Source organism: Embiotoca jacksoni, unplaced genomic scaffold (genome assembly GCF_022577435.1).
Source record: "Embiotoca jacksoni isolate LCO1_2020_lvr unplaced genomic scaffold, fEmbJac1.0.p SCAF_18, whole genome shotgun sequence".
Classification (NCBI taxonomy): domain Eukaryota; kingdom Metazoa; phylum Chordata; class Actinopteri; family Embiotocidae; genus Embiotoca; species Embiotoca jacksoni.
Window position 1 is genome coordinate 3139489 of NW_027185318.1, and position 20576 is coordinate 3160064.

At 43.8% G+C, this 20576-nt stretch overlaps 1 protein-coding gene across 2 annotated transcripts; it reads right to left on the reverse strand.

Annotated features, from left to right (window-relative positions):
- Positions 1-337: 337 nt before the first annotated feature.
- On the reverse strand, positions 338-19497 carry LOC138199847 (G patch domain-containing protein 2-like). Of its 2 annotated transcripts, XM_069152088.1 has the most exons (10): positions 19387-19494; positions 17656-18321; positions 12693-12754; positions 11806-11964; positions 11394-11473; positions 11225-11289; positions 11068-11107; positions 10864-10955; positions 6342-6424; positions 338-635 (listed from the first exon to the last, which is right to left on the reverse strand). In XM_069152088.1, the coding sequence occupies exons 2-10, from the start codon at positions 18315-18317 to the stop codon at positions 487-489; spliced, it is 1392 nt and encodes a 463-aa protein (XP_069008189.1). In that variant the 5' UTR covers positions 18318-18321; positions 19387-19494; the 3' UTR covers positions 338-486. The 2 variants fall into 2 exon arrangements, with proteins under 2 accessions (XP_069008189.1, XP_069008190.1); XM_069152089.1 differs by lacking the exon at positions 6342-6424 and having other exon boundaries at positions 19387-19497.
- Positions 19498-20576: the final 1079 nt, after the last annotated feature.

The following is a 20576-nucleotide window of genomic DNA, read 5'->3' on the forward strand; positions in this document are numbered from 1 at the left end:
CTGAAGTAGAAAAGTGCCTCCCCACCCCCACACCTCCCGGCCGCCAAGCCTCACCTGACCATCCTCCCAGTGTTCCTGCTGACAAATGCTTACGCTACTAGAGTGGACATAATTGTTGGATTGTGTGGTAGCAGGTGGCCTGGAGACTCCATGTGGAAACAAGAGGAGCCGCCAAGTCTCGAGTCAAACGAGGAGCCTCTTGAAGCTGCCTTCTTCCTTGAGGAGTTGGCGTAGGGCTTAACAAGGCTTGATTGCATTAACATTCGTCATGCTTAATATACTACCGGGAGAGACTGGATCTAGCAGTAACATGCTGATTTGAAGAGCAATGATGTGCTTTGTATTTTTTTTTTTTTTTTTTTTCATAAAGTTTACGAAGCGAGAGGAGTTCAAGCCGTTTCCTTCTCTGGCACACTAGCTTTCTTTTTGTCATATTTTGCCAGAATTAGGTGTGTGCTTATGAAGCCCCGATCAGGTGTCCTTATGTTACAACTGGGGTAAAGACAAAGTCCCAGGCTGAGCAGAGGTAGAGGACTGTGAACCAGCTGCACGTGGTCCCACAGCCTCGAGGGTTGAGGTGTTAGCGGCTCCTTGTGCCTCTTCTCTCTGGTGATCCAGATGAAATGGGTTGGTAGCTGCAGAGAAAAAGAGAAGACATATCATGCTCTGGACACGTAACACAACACTGAGCACAAACAAAAAGAAACTCACATAAATCACATTTTCTTGCTCCGTTTCAAGCCTCTCAAATAAAAATTGAATTTAGTCCAGGACTCGTGGATCGCTCCCTGCTTTAGGTATATTGAAATACAACTTTGAAGCATTCCTCTTCTAATAGGTTAAATATTAATGAGGTTTTGGTCATGTGAGCCAAATCCAATTTGGCCCCATATGACTTGTGGACATGGTTATTAAAAGGCCAATCTGTGCTGCTCCTATGGCTTAACTTCCCCCTCCAGTTATTCTGTGTAAGAAGCTGTATGTTTTTAACTCAATCTATCACATTTCACATCTCACCGACTACCTTTCTTTTTACAGATCCCCTTTTTCTCTTGATCTCGCTCACCTTTTAAAGCTTTTTGTCTCTGCAGGAGAAAATAAATATCTGAAAAAGAACTGGGGCCAATTTTCGACAAAGAAAGAGGAACTCTAAAAGAATTGCGCTCCCTAACATGCTTTCCTGCTTTTCCTACTTCACTTTGATAAATAAATCTCTCCTGATCTCCCCCCAAAAAGTTAGTGGCGGTCACACAAGACATTTTCCAGGCAGACCCATAGCAGAGGACAAGGGAACTAGAAGTGACATTGTGGCTCTGGGCTGTCTCAAAGGATTAGGCATTACAGCATTCACTGGCATGTGCTTTTGCTCGTTCCCCTTATATCTGCTTGTGCCTCTTTCCAGATGACTTCACCCCCAAACTGATCTGGCGGGCAAGATAATTGATTAATATTTCTTGAGGGAATGATGACTAACCGTTGCTCAGGTTCAGCCCAAACACTTGGGTTAAACATAGTCAAAGGACTTGATCAAAATTCAAGGTTTTTTTTTTCATATTTGACAGATACAAGGAAACAGCAGGGAACATTTAGTTTGTGACTGTGTTAACATGCACAAGGCATACCGGATACTCAAATCTGAAGTCAAGGTCAAAATAAGGATACGAAAATGCATTATTTCTTGAGGCTTGAGGTTTGTTGATGACTTACTGTTGCTGAGGTTTATGCACGTTTTTAGGTTGTGATCAAATGAGCAAACATTTACACAAAATATTATAAATACTTCAACTTAACTTGAGAATTGCAGTTAAAGAAACTTACAATATTCCTACTAATGGATGTTATTAGTATTCAAGATTCTCATATTTATTTTATTGCAAGCAGCGGTGGAGGAAGTACTCTGGAAACAGGTAAAGCCCCGCACTCAAAGTACTTTACTTCAGTAAAATTGCAAGTATTCTGAACCAAAGTTACTGAAGCATCAAAATAAAAGTACTTATTTCTGCATAAAAATGTCCCCTGGGACTGACATATGACATCAGCATCAGTGTCTGATGAGCAATTATTGTTGTAGCTGCACAACCAGTTTTAGCTTCTTTATATAAAGTTATTTGTTTTAGTCCGGTCTTATCCATTTATATTAATTTTCATTCAGCTGAACAGCGGCGTAATTTCATCACTCAGTCAGTGATGGATATTTGCAGTCCAGCCTAATATAGTATCTAAAGAATAGCACGTAAAGACTTATCCCCTTTATACATTAACGTTCTTAAAAGATCATTTAAAAACGATGAATGTGAATTATCTAATGCTTAAATAAAAGAATACCAACACCTGCACTCAACTGGTTTCACATCAAGGTCAATACAGACATTACAATGCAACAGTTTTCTGTCAATGGGAGAATTACAGTACATACATTTATTGTGGGTGATAATGGGAAGTTGAATGGAACCATCTTACCGTCTTAATAAGCTCTCATGTGATGCTCTCTAAAAACAATCATTACAGGCCTTCCTGGCGCACTCCCCTTCCCCCTGTTTATTAATCAGCTAATTACACATTGACAGTAATGGGCCTGCTGATTCCCACACTTAAATGAACAGGGCTGAATAGCTCTTTAATGATTAGCCTTTGTGTTTCTCTTTCTCCTGCTCACTCTCCTTCTCCCTCTCTCATACTCACACACACACACACACACACACACACACACCAGTCCTTTCACAACTGAAAAAAAATAGGACATTCAAATCAGACCTCCCGGTGACAAGGTTTGCACACAAGCGAGTCCAGAAGCACCTGACAGACAAAGCTGCTAAAAACAAATCTGTCTCCACATAGAGGAAACCAACAATTAGAGGAGTTACAAAGGCAGCAGGTCTGCGGTTAGAGTACTCGTGTGGGTTTCAGTCCTAAGCTCAGCCTCAAGCAACAGCAAAACCCCACCATGGAAGTTTGGTGGAGCAGTGCAGGCAGGTGCAGGTGGAGATGGGGGGTGGGAGGTGGGGGGGTTTGAAGGACAAGAGCAGGGTGTGGAGTGGAGCCGGAGAGGGCGAAATAGTGCGGTGGGCTGCATTTCTGTCAGCAGAAGTGATGGCTGAGTGGTAGCGTTATTTGTCTTGTGCTGCCATACGGCCCTCGCACCAGCCTGGGCATTAATGAGAGGGGGCCGGACCGCCGGGCAGGAACACGGCGGGCCTCCGACGCAGGTGATCTGTCACGCTGCCGTCTAGCTCGGGCAAGGAGACACATGGAGGCAGAGGGGAGAGGAAAGGCGGCCTGAGCCGACCGCGGGGCCGGCCTCCATGTGGGCACCCATACAGAGTGCTGACCAACACGTGAAGATAACGCACCATCTGACGAGGATAACCAAAGTCTCAACCGATTTCAACCCCGCTTATTTACTCCAAACTCTTCCTGAAACCGAGCACACTGAACATGTTCAGGCTTGTTTTTTGGTTCGTTTTAACATCGTCCCTTTACGGAGAATAAAACAAAGGGCATTATGGGAAACGGAAGGGGAGGAGTAACCATCAGATTGACATCTGACTCGAAAATGATGCTCCCAAAATTGTGTAGTGTGTACAATGCATTTATATTGGTTCTCTATCCCTGGATAACATGTGATATTATATATAATTCACTAATAAACCACAATATATATATTAATCATCTTAGAGACTGTGGGCAAAGCCACCTGAAGTGATAAAACTCATTCATAATATCAATTGTATTTTAATATTACGAGAAAGATGGCATGCTTTGTTCAATATATAGTAAGGACTCGCTGGACTCAGTTGGATTTCTGGATTCATGGTAGTGAGAAAAGTAGAAAATGGCCAATTTAAGGCTGAGAAATGGAGTGGTCATCTAATCCAAACAGATACCTGGCTTGATAAGTTGTTGTGTTTTTTGTTTTTTCTCTACTTCACAACCAGCTTCAGCACTACCGTGGAGGTGCTAAAAGGGTAAAGAAAGAAGACAAAGCAACAGCTGGGTACCGCCGCAGTAATTCCCCACAGAGCCCCAGAAGATACCTTCAGCCGCAGACCATTTTCACTCCTGATTACAGAGTTTCAAATCAGCCACTAACACATACAACAATCCACTTCCTCTGGCTAACTCAAAGACTCAGCTGTCGTGTTCACTAAAAGCAACACGGGGAGCCGCGTTGTTCTTCCTACTGAATGCAGTAAACAATCCTTCCATGCAAACAGGAAAATAACTCCGCGCAGTAAATCACTGAATCTGATTTTGTCTATTTACACATTTATGTCAGAATGGCAGCAAACCAAAATTTTTACACAGCGACTGTGAAAGCTTGTCAAAATGAATGTGCATCTCCTGGCGGTGGTGAGATTACTGAGGAGAGACATGGTGCAGCGGGCTGCCAAAGTAAAGATTTATACAGAGCAGTTGCAGCTGCAGAAACTGACATTGGACGACATGGGATGCATGATAAATCATGGTGGACAGGGGGCACTAGACTCAAGAAGCAGGAAAACACTCTGAACAGGGCTGAGGGGGGGGATGTGCCAATCAGGGACTCTCCATCTTTGTCATTTCGGAACCAGATAATATATCTTACTATATCCATTTCAAAATATAACATTAAAATACATTCATTCAAAAATTGGAACAGTGATCATTCGATTGTTTTTTTTAAGATGACCAGTTTTCATGTTTTGTGTAACATTTAAAAACACACATTTCCCACTCTTACACTTTTTGCAGCACCCTGTGGGTCTGTTAACTGTCGACAAACTGAGGGATGCCCCTCGTTCCGCATGTTGAATATGAGGGGTCCTTAGAGGCCAGGGGTGACTCCTTTTTTACTTTTATGGGAAGTGGTTCAGCGCTGAGGTGAAGGACAGAGTCGCCGGCCGTTCCATCACTCAATGCAATAAATGGATGCAATCTGTATCCAAGTAAAGCATTGGCTGTTTTTAAATTCCACCTCTTTTATCCAAATGAATGATGGACCCTGGTACAGTGCACTGTGCAACAATATTAATATACATCAGAGGCCTGCACCCCACACTAAATCAGGGAACCACCGGCATTTGTTATTTAAATGACAAACAGCAGCTGCAGGAGTGGAGCACAGCGAGAGGACGCAGAAGAAAAGGTGGACAAACCAATTCAGATTTCAATCCGGCAAAGACACAAGGCCCAGAGCCATCAGTCTAATGAAAAAAGGCAGCTCCACTGGTCTAAACACACACAGCGCCGGCTGCTCGGTGCCTCCTCCGATGGGTCGAACTCCACATCACACCTCTCTTCTTCTACGCTGCAGAAAGCTCCAAACATAACACATCGCCCAACTCTGTCTGCACACTCTGTTAATTTACCAAATACTTTACATTCTGTAATCATCTTGGAATTACAAAAATGTACAAACAAGACTACAAGTCAACAGCTATAGTCTGCTAACTATACTCTATGAAACTGTATTTCAGCAAGTACAGCCCATAGACTATGTTTAAAAATGGATGTAGCTTCCATGTCTGAATAGTGAAGCCAATGCAGAAATGCCATTAAGTGCAATACCAATCAGAGCCACTAGAGGCAGGCTTCAAAAAGACAGCAGCTCCATAAACTCTCATTCAACTTCTCTTATTAAATATTAAGTCCATAAAAAATTTTCACAAGTCATTATGGTGCAATTAGCTAAATTCACTCCTTTATAGTTTTCTGGTGGTCCATCTAAAAATAATCCCATCATTAATGAGATATTAGTCTTCAAAAAGTATTCTGGTTTGATTGACATGCCTGGGGTTGCCAGTAAGATCAAGTCAGATCTACCGCTCGCTCCTCCCAAGTGCGTCCAAATATGGCTCCAACAAACCAAGATGGCGACAGCCGAAATGCCGAATGTGATGCTTCAAAATGGCGGTACACAAACCAGCAGGTGACGTCACGATAAGTTGCGGCTTGGGACAGCGAAGGCGAGCGACGGCCGTGTCTGTAGTTTTGCAGTTGTTTTTTTGTTTTTTTTCAAATAATCAAAAATTGTGACCTGATAATGGACCTAAATTCAAGCATAATCACCAAAGTTAATCATCTAAATTCCCGTTTTATGGCAAGTTAAGTAACAGTTGTCGAGATATTTCACAAAAAAAACATGCAAACTTCTGGGGGAAAAGCGAGTGCATTATCAAAGTCATGAGGGTTCATCTGTTTCCATGGCAATCCATCCCACAAAGCAAGATTGCCCTCCCAAATCCATGCAACTAGCCTGGCTAAAAACACAAAGCTAAAAAGTTTCTACACTTCAAAGAAAAGATTTCATGACATGAAATTTTGTAAACTGCCGTGGATGTAATGTGTGTGGAGGGTGTCACCTGATGTTGTGACGGACACAGTTTCTGTTTCCCTCCTCTTCCTGATGTCTCCTGTGCACAACAGTCCTGGGGCATTAGTCTGCCTGGGGACGACGTGGACGGAGAAAAGAAACGTTACTCACAATATGATGACAACACACACATAAACATGTAGAAATTTAATAATTTCACGAAAGGTCGATAAACGCAAGCGCTGCAGATTTACGGACACCACAGCTTACATTTAGCCTCAGTATAGTTCATGTTTTGCCGTATGTACATTTTTCTTCATGAATGCATATTTTCACATTCGATGAGGAGAGATGCTCAGACGCAAGTGCCTGAGTCATTGCAGAGTTCACGTAAACAAATTACACCTGCTCTATGCCTCCTGTGTGTCATATGTCAGCAGCTCTGAAATAGGAAAAGCTCCCCCCTGAGCTTAATAGCCCTGACTTCTGAGATGTAAAGTTAAGGTCAAGGTCTGTTCCATCACTAGGGGGTTGGGAGGAGCTGATGTGATCAGTGCAGTGTGTATGTTTGTGCATGGGGAGGAAGGGGACAGCCAGAGAAGAGAGAGGGGAGTTGGAGTGTGTGAGGGAGGGGGGGGGGGGGGGGGGGGGGCTACAATAAGACACAAGGACCAAAGGCTTTATGCTAAACTGTGGCATTATTCTTCAAACTAGACTGCATGCTTGCAGAAGATTTAACGAATGATAATGGCGTGCCTTTTGAAAATGCTGGAAAACCTGTACACGTGAATTCACGACCAACTGCTTAACAGCAGAGAACCGGACGGAAGAAAGCTCGGTGTTAAGCAGCACAGCTCGTCTCAAGACTGCAGGCTACATAAAGCTCACAACCCTAACAGACACATGCTACAATAAGGCCCCGTCAGGCCAGCCTTTTAACAGGCAGCGTGTTCCATGACCTCAGCACTCATAAATCACATGACGGGTGTGCAAGCGCTGGGTGTTGAGAGCTGTGCAGGGCACGCTTTGAGCGAAGTCTCTATGTTGTATAATCAATAGATATAAAAATAAATGGCCTGACCGTTATTCTCTCCCTGCTACCCCTCTCTAATAAAATCCCAGTAATGCATATTTCATTTACTTTTATACTTATTGATTACCTGTACTCCAGTTAGTAAATCACGTGCCTATCGATCCCTCAATCGTACCTCTGTCGGACAGCACATAACCAGCCATTTGTGCCCCTGATAAAGAGCTCAGGCATTGAACTCCCCACAGTAAATCTTTGCAAACTAACTTTTTAATTCCAAAATCGATCCCCGTTTAAACGTCGCATTATTTCACGAGTCACGCCTGCGGTATTAAAAGTAATACCGTGATGCATTTGGTCTTAATGTGTGGAGGTCCATCCCTCCATCTCTTCCCTCATTACACCGAGGCCGGGACACGCCGGGGGCCCCTGCCGCCCGGAGGGAGGCGAGGGCCCTCCCCTGCCACGGAGAGCTCAGAAGCGGAGCCACTCCGGGGCCGTCAGTAGCCCACTGAGGCACTCAGCACAATGCTAATCAAACATGAGAATACCATCAGCTGGCTCATTAACCAAGGCAAAACACTACCATTCATCTCCGAGCAGAAAGCAAAGGCTTTTTATAAGCATGTTGCACATGGCTCAGCGTAAAACTGAAAGAACTGCTACAAAAAAAGAAAAAAAAAAAAAAAAAAAAAAGCACAACACTGTTGTTATTATTTAACATCTGTTACTTCATCAGCTTTAACAGCTTGACAGATGTTGGCCAGTTTGTGCGTAAATGTACTGAAACTGTGATGAGAAGACGAAGATTGACTTAGAGGCAATGAGCAATGAAAAAACAAGTAATAAGTAAAAGAGACGGCCAACAACAACTATATTCTATCAAAGATACAAGGACACCGAGGAAAAAGTGTCCAAGATGGATTTTTCAGGTCACATGAAACACTTTAAAATGCAATGCGGTCCCTTAGGGTGCAGGGTAAAACAGCACTGACACAGGGTCAATTGTAATTTTGGCGCCCACATCCAAAAGCAAATATATCAATTAAAAATAATAAATCAAAAGAGGAGTGAGAAGCTGCGGTTACAAAATGGCTATCTATTTTCATTAGGGTACATGGTGCTTCAGGTGTGAGCAGGATCTCAAGATTAATAGAGGTATTCAAATGAATCAGAAAGGATTAGGGTCTCCAGGGAACATAATCAATAGCTCTAAATCAATAATCAATAGGCCACTCACACCAATATACTAACTGCTGACACTGTGATCTCACAATTAAAATGAAAACTGGGAAGGGAGTGGCGTAAGACTATGATTTATCTCACAGCGCAAGTGTCATTTAGAAATAAATAAGTCAATAGATAAAAGCTGCGGCTGCCTGGCTCAGGTGGGAGGCGGTTATGCATTTTAACGTGGCCGCCGGCCCCGAGCATTACAGCCAAATCCCACAAAGCATTGCGCCTATTCACGCGCAGATACGAGGATGAACAGCATGCAACCTCACACAGCCTTTATTACTCGATATCAAGTATGTGGTCGTCACCGTCAGCTCGTGTCAAACGAGAGATGACGGCTTTTATTAAGACACCATCACTTCAGCAATACGAGAAAACACTTTTCTCTCAAGGGTGTTTGAAAACAAAGAAAAGTCGTATGTATCGAGGCTCGGCGTTAGAAGTCGATCATGCAGGTACGGTAGGACGTCCTGGAGAAATTAAGTGAAATCAAAAATGGACATTTTAAAGTTTGTCCTCATCGGCACGTCAAACAACATTTCTAACCGTTTGTATGCGAGTGTGTTTTGGAGGAAGTTAAAGGAACCAAATGGGTGCTGTGTGTGCAGAGCCGGGTCGTGAGGACAAAGCAGCCATCTCACTGGAGAGCGGATTTGAGCAGCTTGGGGAGATGGATTCAGCTCGTGCCGTCCAACGGGACACATCAGAAGCCACTCTCGTCAATCCCCCCTCTCTCCCTCATTCATTTGGGAGTATGATTTATACTTTTTGAAGTGAAGGGTCTTGAATCCCACTATAAAGGAATTAAGAGGTCTCCCCTGAGTCTGCCATTCAAATGAGAGCATGGCAAGGATATGAGGGCTTTTTAATAGAGAGAAATTAGTATTCACAATGCCTTAAACTGGAATCTGAAGGAACCTTTCAGGTGGAGAAGAAAGGGCCAGTTTAGAAAAGAAAGCCTTAAGAAGTCGGGGGCTTTTCATAGCAGTCATGTTTTTGCCCCTCATCAAGGAGTGCTGGAGCGCTCTGTGAAATAACCCAAGAGAGAGGGAGGAAAAGGAGCGTGTGTGAAACAAAATTAAGAATGCACCATAAATAGGCAGAGTGGAAACAATACTATGAGGAGTCCCACAGTCTCGAGGCAAAGAGGGCTGCTCGGCTTCTCAATAGTCCCCCATGCAGATCCAACAGTTCCAGGGATGACTGGGAGCAATGTGGTGCTTTGACAAACATCTTTTGGATAAATCTTGTGCAGTCCTAGAAATGCCGGGATTTTGAATCTGCATTACAACCATGTCAACATGGAGTATTTCTCTATTTGCCAACACTGACCTTGAAAACTAGTGAACTGAAATGTTCCTTCTGCATCTTGTTGTTGTCACTTCAGCTCAGAATTTAGACCCGGTTTCATTACACCGCTGTTGACGGCGCAATTTAGGCAGGACAGCCAACGGTTTGTTATAGAGAAGACTAACTACTTAAAATAAATATATATATATTTGTTCATGTATCACACATAACATATAAAACTGCTGTAAATAAAGCTGTAATAGCAACCCTTTATGATTATTTCGGCATTTAAATTCATAAGAGTTACCACTTTTCACTACATATTGTCTTCTAATGAGATTAAATGAAAGGACAAACATGCACCGATCAGCCACGACATAAAAACCACTGACAGGTGAAGCATTAAGTATCATAAAACAGCCCGGCAATAAATCTTCCCCTCATAAGGATTATAATGTTCAGTTGTTATTCAATCAGAGTGACAATGTTGTTGATGGATTTTAATGGTCATTCTGGAGACTGTCTTTTGTGATGCTATTAAACTGAGAGGTGTTCCTAAAATGTTGTCACTGCCATTCAAATGAATTGGGTTGAGAAAATATGACACCTCAGTATATTTGAAGAAAATGAGCATATCTTTATGATCTGAAACTTTGTGATCTGAAGCCATTTGGGTTCACAATGAATACATACACAACATTAATGTATCTGTACAGAGTCTGCATCAAGTACTATGAATTCACTATTTAATGCAACACACACACACACACACACACACACACACACACACACACACACACACACACACACACACAGCTTAGTCTCATTCCAATGAGGAAAGAGAAGGTTTGAAGGCATCTGAGGCTTCATCCTAACACCGATGACTCTAGCTGGCTGTGATTCATTCATGTGAGCTGGCCATAGACTTGTCTGTCAATATATTGAACTGTGATTGAAAAGACTGAACCGAGTGTCCGACAGGCAGCTTTGTTTGACTAACATCAACATCAACTACCTGTTTCTGAAGATTGCGGAGGAACCTCTGAGATGGGAGCTCTCTGACACCATGTCAATAGGACACACTGGTAATGGGCACAAAGGGTTCAGCTGGAAATTGAGAGCATCAATAACATTTAGTTTTTTGCATCAGAATCTGAAAAAAATAAAAACTAGAGGAAAAAGATGATGAAGCTTGGAAAAATCTTTTATTGTAGCATACCTGGCTTCGGTCTCGTTTTCCAACAGAAGGCAGCCAAAAGCTAAAGGGAGACATTTACAGCATGATTACTGGAAGCAGAATATGGAAACAAATAAGACTTAGTACCATAAGAGTTGTATATAATTTAGTTTTTACTGTTTGCTCTGGTTCATCTTACTCTCTCTGGTAAGGATCTTGGGAGAAGTGTCTGCGTCTCTCCACAAACACTGGCATGCCGTTGCCCTGTTCAACACAAATCCAAGACACACAGTGAGAAACAAACATTGTACAACTTGTTTTCAGCAGCTGTACGATTAGTGAAGAAGGGAATTCAGGTTTTCTTTAACCTTGCTGGGAAGCCGGCGTCTATCCTTCCTGATGGAGCAGGCAGCGGAGCCGGGCAGGCGTTTGAAGCGGGAGTGATACCCTGCACCAGTACAAAACACAACACTTACGTTTTTGTGCTGCGAAATGATCGGAAATGATCAAAAGGGAAGCAGGAAAATGACATTAATGCAATCAGAGTTTATATAACTGCAGCACATTTCATGAACAAAGGACCAACTCAGTGTGGCTTGAATTAATAAGTTAGATAAAAATGGTAAAGCAAGGTGACTCAATGTTTCCTTTCAGATGACTTCAGCGTCTACTGGAAGCCAACTACAATTGTTTGTCAAACATTTTACAGAATAAAAAATGCAGGCTCAAGTCTCTCAAAGAATCCTAGCATCTCTAGAAGACAGAATCGTTCCCCCCAACCTCTGCCGGAGGGTCGTGCAGGTTGCAGGAAGGTGGGCGAGGTGCGGTTATCCTCGAGCGAAAGCTGGTTGTCGGAGTCCCAGCTGGGCAGCAGGCCGGCCGCGCCCGTCCCGACTCCACAGTCGCCCTCGAAGAACCAGTCACTCTGCTCGTCATCGCCTGCAGGCAGGGACGGGGAAGATGGTGCGTCAGTTTAACATGGCGCCGCTGCAGCTCGTCGCAGAAAGAATATTCTTAGGATCATGTTGGAAATAGGAGGTAAATGTTATGTAATTAGAGACACTTGTTTAATGCTGCATGAGCTGTTTAGAGAAATCGAATGATTATATTCGGGCTTTTGGAGCTGGTTGGGAGAAGCTTTTGTATGTTTAGTGGTCCGATAAACTCCACGTTCCTCGGCCGGTATGTGCGAGTGCGTGTCAATACTGACAGAAATGTAATTTTAGGGGAAACTACTCCTTTACCAACACACCCACCAGACAACGTTCGTCTCGTCCCCAGGCAGGGAGCTCCTCTCAGACCTGTCACTCAGCGAAGCGCACACAGGAACCATGCCTCTCACAGTCAAGGTGTAGTGACAACTGTTAAATCAGAGGCCGCCCGGCCCCACCACGGCTAATGAGATTAGCAAAGGCTTCAGCGCTCATTAACACGACATGACAACGTCTTATTAGTCGCCTGGGTGCCCAGCAACCAGCCCATTGTAACCAAACCTCCCTCTCTAGCCTCAGCCTTCCCTCACAGTGGAGCAGAGTATTGTCCAAATCTGACAACTCGTCATCTTCTTCACACGACAGAGAGAGCTTCATCTGTGAGCTGCCAACACTCCAAATCCAAGCAGCCGTTTACTTGCTTTACAACTGCAGGACATACGTGTCTTTGAATACCTTGTCTTCCTTCGTCGTTGGTGAACAGACCGGGGTCACTGCTGCACGTGCTGCTGGTTTCCCTGCAAAGACAAAACATTACATGTGAATGACTCCTGCCGACCTGCTTCTTTCATATCGATGACATTTGTGGAGGAAGAACTCCATTTTGATTTCTCATCTCAAACCTGATGGGTTCTTTAGGTCAGACAATGTTTCAGCATCTGAAAGGGGAACAATGTAAATCAAAAATTTACATGCCCCGTAATGTCAATATTTAACGTGTAACGTTCAATAATAAAAATAATGAAGAAGTCCGGAGCTAGAGGTCGACATAAATGGAAATGACACACAAAGACAGAGCGTGCTGTGTTCTCCCTTGTTGCAATAGCAAACACAAAGGCATCAGGAGAGACTCTGATCGAAGCCACTGAGTGACATGAACAATCTAATTGAATATCCTCCGCTGTCAGCTCCAATCTAATCTGGCCTGCGTTGTGGAGGATGACAGCAGAGCGAAACACACTCCCCCTGCCCGCCCCTCCCTCTGGGTGTGCCACACACACACACACACACACACACACACGCAGCTTCCGCACAACAACTGGCCAACATCTGCTGTGTGGGGCTGCCGCTGCTTACTGCCTATAGACTGCTCGGCTGCCGGTCCTCTCTGCACCCCCGGGGCGAGCCCTGTTACACTCCCTCCGTACCCTCCGTGCCCCCACCCCTCGTCCAAATCACCGCGGGTTTCTCTGCCGTTCTCACACCTCGGCCACCTTGTGCTGGGACCTCCAGACAGTTCAAGGTCAGGGGAGGAGTGGGGGTGACAAAGAGCGTCTCTTTTATCCAGAAGTAAGTTGTCAGACTGTCATTGTTTACTTTAAAGAAATATAACAAGTATGGGGTGGCATGTTTTTTTGTTGTTGTTGTTTTTTATGCTATACTGCTGGAGTGTATATGTGAAAATAGTTCCCAACTAGTGATTATTTACTCCTTTTTGACTGACATCTCTTAAAAAGTTCAGGGCCCAGGGTTTCTTTGTAAAAATAAATAAAAAGCCACCTTTTTTAAAAAGAAAATTATATGGTGAGCTTCTTTTTTTTTGGGGGGGGGGGGGGGGGGGGCTTTTATCATCAGTAGGAACAAAGAGTGCCAAGTTCAGGAAGTTTTCATGTAATTTAGTTTCACATTAAGAAAGATAGACATTAAAATTGAAATAGGGCTCACTGCCATTTATACTGCTTAAGGAAAGAGAGGAAGTTGAATTCTCTTGACTGCCTTTGCATTTGACTTGCTGTTTATCATCTCTGACCTTGCTTGTAGGAGAAGGCTGCAGGGTCAGATATGCGCTGATACGGTGCTTTGCCATATTGCAGAGGCCTGTCGGTGACGGCCGGCTCAAGAAAAACGTCCATCCAGCCTGCCTGTCTCCCCGGCCAGATGGTCCTGCATCATCTCTCCTAACATCCACGAGAAGCAGATGTGAGAGGGAGCAGGCCTCTCCGGGGAATGTGGAAGATGTCTGGCCTCATCCTGGACTGTCCCTCCACCCCCGTGCCACCCCGTCAACCTTCTCTCTCCAGACGGATTCCCCAGGCCCCCTTCTCAGCTGTACCCCACCTCTGGATACATCCGCTGGCATCTGGAGCCACACAACTCTCCCACATCAGAAGAGGACACGGCCACAAGCTCGACAATAAGCAGCACCTGCCATTTTGGATTCATGCATCACTACACAGTCTTTCAGAGGGATTAGGAACCACTGATCAGTGAGGCGTCTTCTTCCAGTTTCAAGTAAAATACATGTTTGCATCTTATTGGAGGGATTTTGTGCAAAGTTTGAAAAGAATCACAGGTATAAACAATTAATTAGAGGCATCCATTAAGTATTTATCCGTATTAAAAGGTGTAATGTGATGTCGCTTGGAGCAGCACCGGGCCGACGTGAGACCGTTTCCATTAAGTACTGCCTAATTAATGCTATGAATAATTGAGACCCCAATTTTTCTCGGGACCAAAAGGAACACCTCTTCTTTTATCAACAGTGACCTTTGTTGAGAAAAGCTGACAAACTTGGTCTTTGACTCGCTGCATGCAGCAAGCAAATCCTCACACAAAACAGCACTGCGCCCGCGAAAAAAAATAACACTGTATTGTGGATGGGATGCCACAATAATAATAAATACTGTATGACCAGGTGAAGCGAAGGCAAGGGCAACAACAAAAAGTGCATTCCAGTGTTGAGGGATAAACCGAACTCCACACACGGCTCTATTGTCTCTATACAAGCCAAAGAGGAGAAGCAAAACACAGTATCCAGATGAGCACTAATCATTAGGATATAATCCTCAGCTCCTGGGAGAGGCAGACCAGTTTGCACAGAGATTACAGGCAAGCCGCCATTTATTGAGCCTGGGCTCATTCTGCAGCGGAATAAAGAAGAGGCAGAGTCGGAGGGGGGCAAAGTGCTGATAACAATGGATCTGTGGGCTCTTCAAACAAGCCGCCCCAACCCAAATCCATGCCCTCTTCCATGGGTGTCTGATTAAAAGGTTATCCCACCCTCCCCGAGCTGCAGTAATTGGATTAGTCTCAGAGATTTATGAAAATTAACTTTGGCAAATGCTGCACTGCTTTCCCCAAAAACTCCTCATAGAGTTTTCAAAATATAAACGACACCGTGATAAAGCTGAGTGTGAGAAACGTGCTCACAATGGCTTTTGTTTTTCCTGACGGCAGGGTTGAAATCAACAGCACCAGAAGCAGCTGGAGACGGCGGATGAGCCCGGGACAGCGACTACCCACAGGTGAAGACTGCTTGCTGGGCCAGCCTGGGTGCCAGGTGGCCTCGCTGCCAGCAGGCTGGGCCAGGTCTAATCAAGGATGTGGAGCCCAACTGGAGCTACCAACATCTGCTCTGCTTGCACTTGGGTGGCTGAAGGCGAAGCTCTGCTCAGTATGCACATTAAGGGGAGTGACCTTGAGAAGGGGCACATTTTAAGAGACCAGACACTCCTTATGAAAAAGGTTAATGAAATGAATGGAGACCAAAGAAATCCAAGTGAGCCAAAAGACATTTCAACAATGGCATCTGTGTCTGACATCAAATGGGCCGTACGCTCTCAGAGTATAAATATTACTGTTGTACCACTGTCAACCCCTCATCACCGCTGCCATTTGTTCATATCCTTTTGCCTCCGCCAGGGCTTAGCCATTAGATTGTTCAGCCCTCAGTACAGTGTGGCAGTCTACTGAGCAGCAATCAAGAGTGTTGGCGTTGTGTAAGTGAGAAATGATTGACAGCGTGCCATGGCGCTCCCATTTATTTCTTCTCCGGAGCTGTTTTCTGTCAGAACGGCTATTGATTTTTCCATAAAGTAAGAAAACAAGTACCGTTTAGGGGCTGGGGAGGTCAGCACAAATTAAACCAGAAGATGTAAAGCCTTTTCTCTGGGTTACCTCAAATGTCTTCTCCTCGCATGTTTTATGTGATCACAGATAACGAGATCAGTGGGGGAAATGCATTGTGAAAGCGCATAAGACATGAGAAAAGGGCCCCGCAAAGCTTTAAAAAAAAAAGTACCACATACGTTACTGTGCAACTGACAAGCATTGCCGATCATATCTGTCTATCTACCGGCTCGTTATATGATCACTGCAATTTGCAATATTATATCTCCCACACTACATTAAAATAATTGTTTGCCTTACCAAAAGATAGATGGTAGTTTTAAGATGTACAGATTGTAAAGACATTCAAAAATGTACTTATTTACAAAAGATCTTCAAACTAAAACTTAATAACTAACACGTGCTGAATCTGCATCTGAACCATTTGATTTTTTTGATCTTACTATAAGTGTCAGATAATTGTAGGAGTAAAAAGTACAATATATGCCGTCCAATATGTAGTGAAGTAAAAAATATAAAGTATAATAAAATGGAAACACTCAAGTAAAGATCAAGTACTCGAGCTGCTTAGTAAATGTACTTGGCTGCATTACTGCTATTTTGCTGTTAACGATCCTGAATCGCATCACGTTTTAACGATGAGTTCAGTGAGGTGGCGAACTGAGCAGATTTCATTAAGTGTCCAATATTTCTATTTACTGCTCACAGAGTAAATTACTGAGTGCGCTATTTACTATATGGGAGTTGTGAATGAGGTGGGGGGGGGCCTCATTCAAAAATAAGATGACAGTTGTTCACTGTCAGATTTATGATTGGGTCCTGATTTCCTCTTCATTCCACACTCTCATGGTGTAATAATATGACGTCCCTCTCTGCTGCCAGTTACAGGTTTTGCTAAATAAAATGCACACAGGAGGGTTTCACTCTGGGACTGGGGGAGAGGCACAGCTTTAATTACCCAGCTCAAGATAGGAATTCATTTCAAAACAAATCAATAACACACCAAGTCACTTATTTATTTGTGACAATATTTCTCGAAAGGAAATAATGAGCTGGCAGATGCCCAGAGGCATAACTATCAAAGATCCGTCCCTGATGATCATCTCAGCTATAGGAGATGAGGATGAAGAGACTCTATCATTCATTTTTAATGTCAACTCAATACTTTAAAGTGGAGTGGCATAATTGTGGCATTTTTTTGGTTTAGTTGAGGACATGCTGAATATTGACAACTGGCTCAATGAAGACAGGCAGTATAGATCATCTTAAATGTCGCCTTGCTTAATTGCTTCTGTCTGATAGTAGTTATGCCCATGACTTTTATGTTATGGGTTTAACTGCCTTAGTAACTTTCAATTTAAAGGGTAAAAAGGGCTTTTAGAGTTGTGAACTCCTTTTTCAGTATGGTTTTAATCCAGACTCTTCAAACAACGGCAGGTTAACATTTGGCTTGTTGCACAATTGTAAATTAAATGAAAATGCTTATTTTTATTTCGTTTTTTAGATAACCCTGAATGTTTTCTCTCTAACACTGTGATGAATGAAGGATTTGGTTTAACTCCAACGTTACCCCTCCGACATGTTCTCATCTGCAGCATCTCTGCGCTCCTTTGCCATCGTCCTCTTCCAGCACTCCTTTCCCATCAGTCTGGCTCCTTCAGTCTTTCTGTCCACCCCCATCCAACCACCAGACCTCTTCTTCGATCCAGCCAGATGCTGCACCTTCGACGGCCTGCGCCTCCGTTTCCCATCCACACCGGGAACTTTTAACTTCTGCCGCAGCCTGACCGTCACATCGGAGGTCATACGTTTGACCTTCCTCCGCCTCCTCAGTGGCCGCCCCGGATTATTCTCAGTGATGGAGTCGGACTCTGGCCAGGAGGGCTGCCTGGTCCTGACTGGGCCTCTCACGAGGGAGGGCCACTGGCTGCCTGCAGTCACGTCATCAGAGTCACTGCAGTTGGCCACAGAAGCAGCGAAGGCGGAGGAGGAGTTCTCCCTGTGCGCTTCAGCCTCATCCATGCTGGACTCTGACGCCTCGATCCAGCATCGCCTCTGCTCCATCGGGTAGAAGGAGGACTCACGGAAGCGCTTGCGGACTCTGCGGCGGCGGATCTGCCGGCGCTGCCGCAGCGGACTCAGGAGCATTTCTTCCCATAGCTCTCCGAGTTTGCTCTGCTCCGAGGTCTGCTCCAGCGCAGACACCAGGTCCTGCACCAGCTCATCCATCATGGTGCTGGAAACCAAGGACGCCACAGAGGAAACATTAGGAAACTTTATGCATTGAGATGATGACTCAGCTTGGTTTTTCAGGTTGTTACTGAAAAAAAAAAAAAAAAAACTAGTCTTGCATAGCCACACATATCTCCACCTCACTGATCCGGCCACAGCCATATATAATTCGGGTACAGGGGGAAAAACCGCTCTCGCATGTTTGTATTTCCTTGAACCAATCACGATCATCTTGGATGCAGCAACGGGGCCTTTACAAAACTCCCAGTCTACATGTAGTTGTTTTATCTATGTATGGACTCTTAATAGAAAAAATAAATGACAATATTATTATGTAAACTTTGATTTTATCCACCTCTTTGAGTCCTGTTGTCTAAGGCAATTACACCCAGCAAATATGGTGTGGTAAATACAAATACAAAACAAATTCTCTTCAGAAAACTGAATATCTACAGCCTAGTTTATTGGGGGTTATAACTGCTACTGGACTTCTTCTTTTTTTAAAGACCCATCTAGAAAGAATCTCTTGGTGTATTAGGGAGATGGCAGATGACCTTCTATCATCATTATCAGCTGTCAAGGTAGCTGTCATCAAAAGACAAAATAGGCTCCAATAAAATAGTCTACACAAATATCACAGAATCCATCTTGACTAGCTTTTTAAAAATATCACCAGGCAGATTTTTTTTTTTTTTTTTTTTTCCCCTTTAAAAACTGTGGAAGCTCCTCTTATCTGATGACAGCGGAATAGAAAATGCAGCTTGTTTTGCTCTACAGAAGATTTACAGCATCTTTATAATCAGGAAAAGAAGCGACGGGGAAGCTGTGCAACATCAGTGCAGCAAAACAACAGCAGAGGGAAGCCATGAAGTATCTGCATGCTCTGTTACATAACAACAGAGCCCACGTGAGCTCAAGCACAAGGACAGCCACACGTCTTCACTGTTCAACATCTGACAAACGCGCCGTTCAGCTGCGTTTAACACAGCACGCGTCTCGTCGTGAGCGCAGCAGCAGTCTTTATGCAGCGTAAAAACAGCCAGAGAGTCCACTGGGTTTGAGCACTCACCAGTCGCAGCTTGTCTTGTTTTGTTTGCAGCACAGCTGGGACACCAGACGCACTTCCGCCCCGCAGTCCAGCAGCCAATCAGGTGACTCCGCCTCCCTGCGACTCCCCTCCAAAAGAACAGCGCGCCGCCAGCACGCAGATGAGGAGCCAAAACACCAGCCCGCCGGAAGCCAGATAACACGTCATCCACACGTCACCACTGTTACATTACTTCAGTAAACTGATACGCTATTAAAAAAAAAAAAAAAAACAATTTGTAATCACGTGTATAGCTGCAATTTTATGAGTATGTTGAGAGGGAACAGAAGACATGCCAGTTTCACTAGATGTAGGCCTGGCTTGAGTTCCACTAAAATTTATTTCTGTCGTATAAAATGCATGTTATTGTACCAGTAGCCTAAGAGATAGAATTAAGGTCAAGTTATCTGATCACCTTTTAAAAAGTTGATCCAGTCCAAACAATTTCACAATAATCAGTAATTAGGAAAAAGAAAAAAAAAAATCATCTTGGAGCTGTACTGAAGGCAGACTGGGTGCTAGTAACTCACTCCCATTCAGACAGACTTAAACCTTTCATATTGCTACCTTTAGGAATAACCAAATTAGACATTTTATTATTCAGGGTGCTTGTATGTGTCTTCAAAAAGGAGAGGCTATATAAAACCTCTCCACTGCAATACGAAGGCTTGGTATTAGGCTATTACCTGCTGTGTCCCACTGTGCCGTGGATGTGACATGCACCTACGTCATGTTCCCACTATCTTTTTGTTTTACGAGCTGTAGGCAGTAGGACCTACTGTTGTGTTTACAATACACTTCACAATATATTGCAGGGGAGTACACAACAAGCAGAAACCCTCTCTGACAGAGTTTCAGTGGAAATCAAAGAGGACATGGCTTTAAAGTTTGTTGTGTGTCTATTTTAACAAATTGCATGAATTTCTACAGCTGCTCATGTAACTGTGTTCAAACCATGATGATAAGTGAGTATAAGAAGTCTGTATGTATGTTAACATTTTAATTTCTTCAAACAAAATGCAAAACCATGTTACATTTGTAATTACTGAAGTTGCAGATTACAGATTACAGTAATTCTATTGCCGCCACACCTTTTAAAACAATAGTTGACTAATAAGTGTTTCGTGATGTGTGACAGCTCTCAGTAATGAAGAATTGTTTCTCAAAGCTAC

Bases quoted from the DNA above. Each gene is read 5' to 3' on its own strand.
- LOC138199847 (XM_069152088.1), bottom strand. From the start codon at position 18,317: ATGATGGATGAGCTGGTGCAGGACCTGGTGTCTGCGCTGGAGCAGACC. The intron at 11,965-12,692 runs GTATTCAAAGAC...CCCTGCCTGCAG, and splicing joins CAACGACGAAGGAAGACAAG to GCGATGACGAGCAGAGTGAC. The intron at 6,425-10,863 runs GTAGTTGATGTT...CGTCGTCCCCAG, and splicing joins TCCGCAATCTTCAGAAACAG to GCAGACTAATGCCCCAGGAC.